At 37.7% G+C, this 12,763-nt stretch overlaps 1 protein-coding gene across 3 annotated transcripts in view; it reads right to left on the reverse strand.

Moving 5' to 3' along the window:
* Positions 1-12,763, reverse strand: part of Unc13b (unc-13 homolog B) — a 193,328-nt gene that overhangs the window by 90,162 nt on the left and 90,403 nt on the right. For 2 of the 3 annotated variants that reach the window (XM_057790263.1, XM_057790262.1), the window contains exon 8: positions 4,203-4,437. In XM_057790263.1, coding sequence (XP_057646246.1) covers positions 4,203-4,437 — 235 coding nt within the window. Of the gene's footprint in view, positions 1-4,202; positions 4,438-9,158; positions 9,195-12,763 lie in introns of all 3 variants that reach the window. The other variant, XM_057790261.1, reaches the window with a different exon arrangement.

The following is a 12,763-nucleotide window of genomic DNA, read 5'->3' on the forward strand; positions in this document are numbered from 1 at the left end:
TGTTAGTGAACTGAATAAAGAACCCACAGCACATTTTACTCCATTCAACTCAGGGAAAGATACGGCCTTGGCCTTGGCATTCTGGGTAACAGTTAAAGGTGATGCTTGATCCTCAGGTGTTTTCTGTCCTGCATTATCAACAGCAGTGCTGTGTTTGTGTGGTTTTGTAGTTTTTGAAAGGGAACCAAATTTATTAATCTCTTCTTCCTTCTCTGCTAAATATTCTGACACTGTTTCTACCAAACACTGAAGCTCATCCATCGTGTCAACATAATTCCCTTTGAGTCCCTTGATAGAGGAAGGGGCCATATCTTCCACGGAGCATCTGGACAAATTTCCAACTGCATTTGTATCACAGTTCATCCTTTGTAATGGCAATGCTGAATGTGCCACACTACAGTCTTCAGGAAAGTCTCCCATATGATGGACATTGGATGGAAGCCATGTTGGCAACATGGTTTCCTGCTCATCAGAAATGGGGGAATCTAGAAGTTCTTCAGAAGTACTGCTGGTAGAATCTTCACGAATATCTAATGGAGTAAAATCAGTGGCAGAGTGGTTAGAGCCAGAAGAGTTTCCACGGTTCCTTAAGCAATAGGGAAGACCACAATCACGGCTTTCCGAGTTCATGTTCCAGGTGCTGCTTTTCACAAATCCATTTTTGTAAGGGAACAAAACTGGACAGTTCAGTTTCTTCTTTTCAGTATGACAGCATCCAGAGTTATCAGCATCAGGATATGGACATTTGGGATTAATCTTGGTATTATAATGCCATCTTTCATTATCTTCAGAATGTCTGTATAAGAATTTTTTTCCCCTTCTATCTATTGTGTGATATTTCTGAGGATATCTGGAAAGTGTAGGTGCTTCACACTTACAGTCAAAATCAAAAGCAGCAGAGGAGTCTGTGTGCTTGCTCTTGGGAGATATGTTTCTCAAACTGTCCTCTGGCTGTTTTTGTTGGCGATGGTGCTCATCAGCTTTTGAAAAGGCTCTTGATTCTTTTACCCCTACTTCCTTCAAATTTATATCACTGTTTTCTAGAAAGTCTTGTGATGTTTTTCCATTCATCTCATATTTATTTTCTTGTTCTTCATAGTTAACATTAGAAAAAGCTGAAATAATCCTAATTTTGTCATTCTTAGCCTGCCAGTCTTGTCTGATGTAAGAAGGTAAAATTGGAGGAATGAGAGAAATGAAAAAGGAGAAACAGAGAAAAGGAAGGAATAAGTAATAAGACTGAATCATTGAGTTTAGAATACTAAAACTGCCAAAACAATTTAAAAAATCAAACTGAAAAAACATGAAAAGAAATCCATATATGTCAATGAATCTTGTGGAACACAGAGCTTTTCTACATAAGAAAAACAACAACTTTAAAAACAACTTTTAAGTTCACTTGTTACCATTTATCACTGCTATTTGTTCAGTTTCTTTTATTTTCTGAGAAACATACAAAATTTATATGTTATATTAATATCCACACTGAATATACAATGCCTAAGTTTGAACTGCTAAGTATACATAAGAAAAAGTATTAAATGATTCCAACAACCTACATTTGTTGATGAATTTGAGTATAAAAGAAAATCTAAATGTTAACGTGCTGAATGTTATATTTGGGGCTGTACACACAGAATTATAGCCAAATGTGTATCTTTTAAGAAGAAAATAATATACACATCCCAAAAATAACTTTCAGCTATCAGGAGTATAACACCAAACAAGCAAATTATTTGAAGCATTACAATTTTTTGTCTGTGAAATCTAAGGGCTATATAGCATTGAGGAAATAAAGATAAAGGACTATCCTTCCCCTAGCACGCACAAGGCGGAAATTTCAATTCTTGGCACTGCCAGAACCAAACAAACAAGCAAAAAGTGCAAGCATTCATTCAATAAACCATTAAGGAATGGTTACCAACTTCTATACGATTCTTAATATTATTTCATTTTCGATTCAGAAGATTGAAAACTAATGCTATAGTTGGTATATAAAAAAAACTTCATTGACCATACTTCTAGCAGGAGATGACCTTTTAAAGCTCCAGATAAAAACTCACCAGTGTACAATTGGTGAAATGGGGGTAGGCTGAGGTCATTCCTATGATCTGGTGAATTTTAAAAGTCAAAATTATCAGCTAAACTGGAATGATTTTTTAAAAATAACTAATTTTTCACCAATAAAGTAAATGATTCAAGCAAGAATCAATAGATGTTAAAAATTATTGGCAAAATTTGTTAGGAAAATGAACTATAGATGTAATCCCAGATATTGATTCACTATAAATGAGAAAGAGTATGGAGATCAATACAGCATATACTAGATTTCTTTACCAATATATTAAATAAAGTGTCCCTAACAATAAGATAAAGTAAATTATTTCCTGGTGAACTAAGAAGAAAATAGCACCCTATCTAGTATTTCTGCCAAAAATGTTTAAACTGATTCTAAACGCCAAGAAGCAATCAAATAAGATCAAATTAAGACCTTGATTCCTCAAAAAATGTATCTTACACAGCTAGAGAAAAAACACAAAGAAATATTGCTAAATTAAAGGAAACTAAGGAAACAGGAAAACCAAGCATAATGCTTCATGATTTTGACTAGAGTTATACATCAAAAAGAAAAATAGGGGTTGGAGAGACAGCTCAGTGGTTAAGAGCCCTGGCTGCTCTTCTAGAGGACCTCAGTTCAAATCCCAGCACCCACATGGCAGATCATCATTGTCTGTAACTCCAGTTCCTGAGGATGCAACACCTTCACAGATATTTATGCAGGCAAAAGACAAATGTACATAAAATAAAAATAAATAAACCATTTTTAAAAGGAAAAATACTATTTTTAAGAAGAAAAACTACAGCCGGGCGGTGGTGGCGCACGCCTTTAATCCCAGCACTCGGGAGGCAGAGGTAGGCGGATCTCTGTGAGTTCGAGACCAGCCTGGTCTACAAGAGCTAGTTCCAGGACAGGCTCCAAAACCACAGAGAAACCCTGTCTCGAAAAACCAAAAAAAAAAAAAAAAGAAGAAAAACTACAAGACTGAGTTTCATCATGAGATCCTGATTCAAAACAAAATACAATAAAATTTGGAAAAAGGAGAAATGCACACAAAGAACACTGGGAGAACTGAAGAAATTATTTGTGTATTAGATAATGTCACTGTATATAAAATTCTTAGTATTATCAGAGCACTGAGGTTGTGTAAGATAAGTCCTCTTTACAGAAGCTATGTGCTGAAGTACTTTCTAGTGATGTAAAAAATGTCTGCAACTTATTGTAAATGTCAGGAAAAACAGCACTGTAGATGGATAAACATTTTAGTGATCATGAAATCAAATAAATGTGGCTACATGTTAACACAACTAATAAATCTAAGCAACAAGTATTCATTGTATTATTTCCCCACAGTTTAAGTTGAAAATATTTTTTTTAATTATTGAAATTTAAATTGGGGAATGGGGAGGAGCACAAAGGTATGATTTTCCTTTATACTTATAATATGTGATAATAGTCTACAGAAGAGCACATAGAACGTAACAGTAGGAAGAGAACTAGGAGACAGGAAGGAGATGGGCTGGAGAAAGACCATGGGTGTGCTTGGGAGATTCTTCACTGCCATATTGTACCTTAATTTATTTAATCATAAATACTGTGTACTTAAGAAGTTAATAAAATGAATTAAAATAAAATTCCAGCAAAAATACCAAATCTGCTATGAGACTAAATTGGTCTTCTTAGGAAACTGCTAGGGAAATACTCAAACAGGAAAGACTACTCAAACACTTATATTGGTGGCTTTATTTGTTTTAATCTTAGTAAATGGTTTGTCAAAATTACTAATCCAGGAAGGAGATGGGATAGGACAAATTTTTTTTTCTTTTTGAGACTGGATTTTTCTTTGTGTAGCCCTGGCTATCCTGAAACTCACTCCGTAGACCAGGCTAGTCTCAAACTCAGAGATCTGCCTGCCTCTTTTCAGCCAACCACCCCAGGTGGGCATGTCCTCACAGATAGGATCACAATGACAAGCATTCCTACTGGAAACATCTAAATATAAGTGTGTGGGAAAGAGAGCAAGAACCTACATTAAAATGCTCTAGTCTGGCCTGACATACTGCTACACTTCCACTATTCCCTCCATCAGAACGCCAGCATCCTGCCTGCCAGCTGCTATCACGGGACCTGGATCAATACTGACCTGAGTGCCCGACGCTCTGGATAATCAAAGTCATAACTCTGCATAGAATCATTGCAAGAGTCCCGGGAACTGCCTTGAAGAAAGAGCTGCTGTGGCAATCGCACTGGCACAGGGAACTGGTGCACAGAAGCGTTGGGCTGGGAAGTTGTGTGGTAAGGAGGAGGGATGCTATTGCTGGTCTCACTGCGATAGTCACTGTCTCGGTCATCAACAGCACTATCAGGGTCTTCAAAAGCTGTAGAAAAAACAGATCAACCGCCCAAATTTTATGTAATTCTTCAGAACATTTCCTGCTTCTAACTTAGGTAGTCATATTCTAGAAGCTTAAGAGTAAAAACTGACCTGCACAGAAGTCCAGTGACATCAAAAACACATGCAAAATAGTCTCTCTCATTATCAAATAAGAAATGGCAGTTTCATTTTATTGTTGATTCTTAGAGGAACACCTAAATTGCATTTTCCCAGTGCAAAATTCTCTGGAAGTCTGCTTCCAGTTTTCTAGCTATAATAATTTAATTAAGCTCTGCTTTGAAATGTCTCACATATACTCTGGGTCTCTCTGATTATCAAAGGGGAAAGAGCAAAGGGTGGAAATGCCTTTTCCATGTCTTAGAAGAAAATAAATTTTAGTTTAAAGTTGGTCAGGAGTTTTCAGCCTTTAAAATACACGGGCTGAATCAAAGCATATCAGAATCTGGTCCTAGAAATCAGGACAGCCAAGGTCAGGGCTTTCAGGTCTAGTCAAAGGCTCAAAATGCAGTTTAAGAACAGCAGAACAGCCAGGCGGTGGTGATGCACGCCTTTAATCCCAGCACTTGGGAGGCAGAGGCAGGTGAATCTCTGTGAGTTCAAGACCAGCCTGGTCTACAAGAGCTAGTTCCAGGACAGACTCCAAAGCCACAGAGAAACCCTGTCTCGAAAAACCAAAACAAACAAACAAACAAAAACAAAACAAAACAAAAAGAACAGCAGAACAGTCTTGTTGTAAGACAATTCCTATCAAGAGTCTATAACCTGTGCTCAGAATTCCCACCCTGAGCACTGGCTAAAAGAAGGAAACCGTTTGCACTCTCACTGAAAATGCGTTCACATTTCCCGAGCAGCAGTGACCAAAAGTAGTTTTGCTTTTCAAACCAGCAACTGGTTTATCATAAATAAAAACTGTGTTTGGGAAGGAATGAATCTAAGAGTATGTAAACTACATTATAGAGAAGTCATAGCTGATAATCATTCATACATGATTAAGAAGGTCCCACATGTCCTTTTTTTTTTGTTTTGCCAAGTTTCTATTTGGCTCACCATGAAAAAAGGAAAATTCATGATTCCCAAATGGAAAGACTTTTTAGCATATAATAGGCATCTCATATTAATAATTTTGAAAGATAATCTTCATAGCAGTGTAGGCTTCAGAAATCTCCCCAAAAACTAGATCATCAACTTTTATTAGGGCAGGAAATTTAGACTTGTGAACACACAGCAGAAACTCAAATACACAAACAAAAATTCAGACAGAACTGATGAAACACACAGCTGCAATTCCAGAACTCGCAATGTAGTGGCAGGAGGATTGGGAATTCAAAGCCATCCTCAGCTACATAGCAAGTTCAAGACCAGCCTGGGCTATGTGCTGTCTCAAAAAAGTGAAAGATATAGAAGCATTAGCCAGATGAACTTAATTTTGGGTGTGGGCAAGGATATTCAGTGAGATATAATATTTAAAAACTGGTTTTGATTAAAAATAAGAAAAAAACAAGCAATGATAAGGAAACAATTCCTGGGCTTCAAAGTTAGTCTATAGATAATAATTCCACTAAAACAAATGGGAGCAAGAAAGAAATATATTTGAGCACTGAAGTCCAAATCACCTTTGTGGGTACAGCTGGGACACAAGGCAGAGATGATCTTGTGAGTCTTTTCTATTGAATTTAGGGTGAAAAAGTGAGGCTAGTGTTAGGGACACCAAGGACTTCCTAGCTCGCACTTAGTTTATGGTAACATATGAACACTTAAAAAATTAAAAAAAAAAACCCTGAGAGAGAATGTCATCAAACTATAGTAAAACATGAGAATGAGAATGAGACTAGACTTCAAATGGTCAGAAATTACTGCTTACACTCAACAGTTAAAACAAATTTGTTGAAACTCTGTGTGGTGGCATCCACCTTTAATCCTAGCACTTGGGAGGGGGAGGCAGGCCAAGGCCAGCCTGGTCTACAGAGTGAATCCGAGGACAACCAGGGCAACAAAGTGAGACCTTGTCTTGGAAAAAACACAATAAAACAAAACTGGTAAAGGTTAGAAACTGGGAAGGGCAAAGCATTTGATTTTAGAAGCATTCTAAAGACACATTAGGAAAAGAGACTTGGAGGCATCATATTCAGACCTTCATATTCTTTTCATTCTGAAGACTAGAAAGGATCTAGAAACAAAACCAATATGGCCACTCAGACTTAGTTCTTTCTGAACTCACAAAAGTAATTCTGAGGAAGTCAGTATTGGACTACCCATGCATATAGAGGAGGGGGCGGAGGTCAAGTCTCCCTGAACCTTGACAAGAAGGATATTAGTATGTAAGCTAGAGAATCTTTTGAGTTTTTAGAGGCCACAAAAGACAACCTATTGAGTCAGAAGGAGGAGCTTAGTCAGAGGTAAAATCTCATGTGTCAAAGCTAGAAACTATTGGTTGCATCTGACCAAGTACTCTTAACTGCTCTGCTTTTTTTTTTTTTTTTTTTTTTTTTTTTGAGACAAGGCTTTTTTGTATAACAGCCCTAGCAGACCGGGCTGGCCTTGAACTCACAGAGATTCACCTGCCTCTGCCTTCCAAGTGCTGGGATTAAAGGCGTGTGCCACCATTGTCCACCTCAAATGAGATGGCTCAGCCGTTAAAGGCTAGGCTCACAACCAAATACTGAATTTTTACTCAAGGAAGTTAGTACATGAGAATACCATACGATAGGCTATATATCACTCAAAAGAAAGGAAGTTCACTTCCTGATATGGAAGGAAGGAAAGCTTTATGGAGATGTAGGTAAGTAAGAGTGGAGGAGGAAGGGAATACCTGCTGGAGTCCAGATAAGAAAGATGGCATCATGAAAGGATATATATATATGAGACATATGACTTTGTGTATATACATACATGGAGTGGAATTTCATTTATACTCTAATAGATAAAGTTAGCCTGAGGATCAGAAAAGTAAAACAGTCACACTGGCCAGCCTTACAGATCAGGCATCAATGACACACACCTCTAATTCCAATAACCACACTAACTTGATTTAGAAACCAGGTGGAGGTGGTACACGCCCTCAATCCCAAAACTAGAGAGGATTATAAAATGGGAGGAGCCAACTCTCAGGTTCAGTCTCATTCTGAAATTCCTGGAGGCAGGATCACCATTTTTGGACTGAGGTCGAGATACGAGCCAGTGGCTGACTGCTTTATTTTTCTGACCTTCAGTTTGATCCCCATTTTCTGTCTCTGAGTTTATTTATTTATTTATTTATTTATTTATTTATTTATTTATGTATATATATATATATACACACACACACATACATACATATTGAGAAAAATTGGTAATTCTCTTGGCAAGTATATGAAAGGCAATAATAGAAAATAAATGTAAAAAGTGAAAAATGTTATTTATATAAAAAAGAAAAGCATTTGCATATCAACTGTATTTTTTTAAGGCAGTTGCTGCCAATTGTGAAATAGATTTCCATTTTGTTGGGGAAAAAATAAAATAAATGTAGCCTAGGTAAGGTAATTTAACCTGCAACAAAGATAGTTCTCCAACCATACAGAAAACACTCAAGAAAACAGAATGAAATACTGAATGTGGCTGTCTGGTTTGAAGTAGTCTTGGATTTGGTCACTGTCTCTAAATCCTGAATACCACTAGAAATTTATTGGTCAGAAAAGAAACAAGAGAACTGACACATATTCTTCATGGTTTGCTTTTTTCCACTTGAGAAAGTTAACATTTCTCATCTTTCTCAGGCATTTTGAGCAGTTCTCTAGCAGTAGAAATCCACTCTAGCACTCAATCCACAGAAGTACTTTAGACACTCCAATGACAATGATGATTTAAGTCTGGCCATGCATCTGCTGGATACCTAATCACTGAGACTGGTTCTTGCCCTGCTCATGGACAAAATCAGTCTAAAACTGAGCCATTTTGCTGAAAAGTACTGGGTGCCCTGCTCTCCAAGCTCAGAACAAAGGTAGACTCTGGTCTCTGTGGGCTGCTTAAAGGAAAAGTCAAACCATAGCCTCTGTTTCTCATTTCCTGAAATGACACAAACCTAGACTAATAAACCAGAAACATCCGTCTATTCTCTAGATCTTCCCAGCTTTATCATGACACGGCTACACTGAGATTCACAACAATAGCTCTGTCTCTAGTTCAGTTCAGAATAAACCTTCTTCTGGTCATAGTCCTATGTCAGTCAGGAGACCAAAAATGCCAACACCAAAGGCTGGTAGCACCATTTGTGTCTAGGGAATAAAGTTCAGTAGTTCATGAAGATTTGAGCTGCAACTTTGGTGTTTAAACCTCACTCAAAATCAGTCTCCTTACCTTCTCCTTTTCCTTGTCTCCCTACCCCACTCTAGCCACCATTTAAATAAGGACGGAAAAGAGAACTGAATTCCATATACTAGTATGCATGAATATCCAGCTTCAGCTTCATAGCTAACAGGGAAAACATTAAAGGGGAAAAATCAAGAAAACTGGCTGGCAAGATGGCTCAGCAGGTAAAGGTACCTACAGATCTGAGTTCAATCCTCAAGGTGCACGTGGTAGAAGAAAACCAACTCCTACAAGTTGTGCTTTGACTTCCACATTCTCACTGTGACATGCACATTTGTGTGCCACACCCACCTGCACACAGTTATACACACACACAAAAAAAGGTCTAGAAAATGATAAGGAATTGAAATGCTTACGTACTCTGATGCTCTCCCCAGCCCAAATAGGTCCAGTGACCTAAGGAAACCACAAAGAAGCAAAAGAAGTATGACAGATATCATTTTAGTAGTAATTAAAAGACCATTCCTCCCCCCCCCACCAATTCTTATATGCTTTATTGTACTCCTGCCTGCTATATTTGTGGGGCAAGAGCTTTACATTATAGATTATAATACCTTCTAAAAAGCATGAGGCAAACCTACACAATATTCTTGCTTTTCACAGTTTGCTGATTTGGTACTATTCAAACTTCTTTCCAGGTCTCTCAGAATATCATCATTCAGGAGCTCATATGTCTTCGCTTAGTCAAAATAAAACCTTGATCACCTGTCTCAAAAAAGTACTTCCTTGTCCACATGTCCTCTAAGCTTGGGCCTGCCACAGTATATCCATGAGAAGTTCAGCTCTCATAACACATTCAGAGGAGTGATCATCCATCTGAGATTCAACTTTGCTACTCTCTACAGAGGATATTTGAAAATGGGGAGGAACAATGTCTATCTTAAAAATTTAGCCTCTAATTTTCCAATATGTAATAAAAATACCCTGGCATATTGGATCCTCAGAGGAAGCCACTTTTTTCTGGAATTATATATGACATTTTAATTAAGACTATTAAAATATACACTTGAAGAAAAATAAACGCATTTTCTATCTACTTTTCAAAGTAAAGTCAAAAATTAGTTAAATTTAAATTCTTTCCTATACCCAAACTGAATTTGGAACAAAAAAATTGGATAAAGATCAGCAGTTATTCCTAGAAAAATGGAAATAATTTAGCTTCTTAATTAGGAACATAAGCTTTAAAGTCAAAGCTCAATTCTCCTGCTCTATTACCTATTAAGAATATAATCTTGATAACATCATTGCAGATGTGTCCTCATCTGTAACATGAGAATAACAACATGAGTTGTTCCCTCTGTGTCACTCTAAGACTTAGGTGAGAAAATGCACACCAAGTGCTTAGTCCCACGACTGTGGTCAGCAGCTATCATTTGTTGGGTTGTCAGGTTGCCCGGTTGTTGCTTGTCTTATAGATTCCTAATAACAGGTGGCGGAAAGGAAACAACTCCTTGACTTGTGCTCTCTGACAGTCCTAAGGTCCGTGAAGAATATTCAAGGTCTGGTCTAGAAGACCCTCGGAATTTTGAGAGTGTGGCTGTCTTGAAATTTCACAATAAGACCCAAAATTCTGGGGGCATCAGTTGATGGCAAGCTCAGCTGGTTGCATTCACCTGACTACTAATAAGTTGCAGACTGTTTAGTTGATAACCTCTTTCTTCCTGGGCACTCACCTTCTTCCCACCATATATGTCTCCACTTAATACTTCCTCAGGGATGGTACATTGGTTTAGTGTGCCATTTAATTTTTTTTTATAATTGGGTTAATTGTCTAGTCATGGGTAGCAGACAAAAAGAAAATTCTTGGCCGGGCGGTGGTGGCGCACACCTTTAATCCCAGCACTCGGGAGGCAGAAGCAGGCGGATCTCTGTGAGTTCGAGGCCAGCCTGGTCTACAAGAGCTAGTTCCAGGACAGGAACCAAAAAGCTACAGAGAAACCCTGTCTCGAAAAATCAAAAAAAAAAAAAAAAAAAAAAAAAGGAAAGAAAAGAAAAGAAAATTCTCCCAGGCTATAGTACTGTTGCCAATAGCAACTGCTAGAGGGTAATTAGCTTTTTTTTTTTTTTTTCAAGAAATAGGGGGAAAATATACATAGAATTTTAGCATACATTGCTCCAGGCAAGTGACAAGACTATTTCTCTAACTCTGAGCCCAAAGGCAACTCTCCCTGCAGATACTGCTTCTTTCCTTGAGCACTCCACAACAGAACATAGCATCTTTTACCCAATTAAACATGTATCTATTACATACAGAAATTGAATGTGAAAATCTGAACCCATCTACTGGCACCATCCTAAACCTGGGGTTGAGGAGAGCACAGGACACAACCCACGCCTCAGGCTCTCTAATAAGCTACTCTCTATTCTCACTACTGCAGCCAAGTAACACTGTTAACAGAAACAATACTAGTTTAATCAAACAAGTTTTCTTCCCTACCCAAGGAAGTATTAGTATATCTCACTAGTTAATAGGACAACAATTAAGGATAATTTTACTATGAAAGTGCCCAATCACAGGGCATCTTCAGTAGTGGAATTATCAGGAAGGCAATACAGAGCTACTACATCTTTTAAGAGGAAGAAGATAGGATCCAATTTTCTATTTCATAAAGAAAACAGCAGTGCAGTGTAGTCAATGGTCTACTGGTATAGTGGGGCTGGCAAGGAAGCTGTTATAGACATTTGTCAATAGCCTGAACTATATATGTGACACAGAGGGTGGGAAGACATGGATAGATCCATGAGGCATTCTGGAGGTAAAAACCAATCAGGCTTGATGAATAGTAAGCTTTTTAGCTTGTACTAGTAGATGAATGTAACAATCGCTGAGAAGAGTTACATAAACTGAGGGTCAGGATTAGGGACATGATCAAGTGAAAATGAGGTATATTAACTTTGGGGTATCTAATGAATATATTAAATGAGTTCTGTTAACACACAATTGGGTATCTGAATACAGTACTCAGAAAAGAGGAAAAGCAGAGATTTTGAAGTTTTCAGAATATGTTTCAATAAAAAAATGCCTTTTTCTGTCTTGTTCTTTTGTTGTATTGTGTCTAAATAATATTTAATGGAAAATAGAAGCTTAGATAAGATGGCTCAGTAGGTCTAAACACTTGTTTTACAAGCCCGAAGACTTCATTTTGAACCCTGAAAGCCACCTAAAAGTCAGATGTGCTGGCTGGTATCTGTAATCTCAGTACTCCTATGGTAAAATGAAATGTGGAGACAGAAGAATCAGCTTGAAGTTGGTGTGTGCAGCATGGGAGATACCCTGCCTTAAAGATGGGAGGAGAGAATCAACTCCTTGAAAACTGTCCATGTGCATACCATGGTAAGCACAGAGTCAAATCTTTCTCACACACAATAATATTATTATTATTTCTAAAGCAGAAGTTCTAGCAAATACTTGTAAATGAATAAATAAAAACAAAAATGTAGATATATATAAGAACACTGGGGAATATTGCAAATTAAGACCAAAAAAAGCTGTGGCTATTGCTCAAAGAAGGGCACTTTAATTAGCACATGCTCAACTTTCAAAAAAGAAAGAAAGAACAAATGAGCAAATGAACTGCCAGTCATGCTGGTACACGCCTATAATTTCAGCACTGAGAAAGCTGAAGGAGGAAGATACCAAATTCAAGGACAGCCTGGGCTGTGAAGCAAGACTGTGTCACCAAGAAACCAAAGAGACAATATGTGGGGAAGGATTACAAAGAGAAGAATGACAACACTCACCTTTTCAACAACAAGAGGAGGGTGAGGCCAACTTCAATGACTGACAGTACAGTGTCTGTGAGGTCATAGAGACACTGAGACTCTTGTACATTTCTAGCAAGAATGCAAAGTACAGAACATTCTAGAGAATGTTCTTGGCATTTCTTTTAAGGTTATGCACACATCATACAATCCAGTTATATCCCTACTTGATTTTTACCCAAAAGAAACAAAAACATGCTCAC

Source organism: Chionomys nivalis, chromosome 16 (genome assembly GCF_950005125.1).
Source record: "Chionomys nivalis chromosome 16, mChiNiv1.1, whole genome shotgun sequence".
NCBI lineage: Eukaryota > Metazoa > Chordata > Mammalia > Rodentia > Cricetidae > Chionomys > Chionomys nivalis.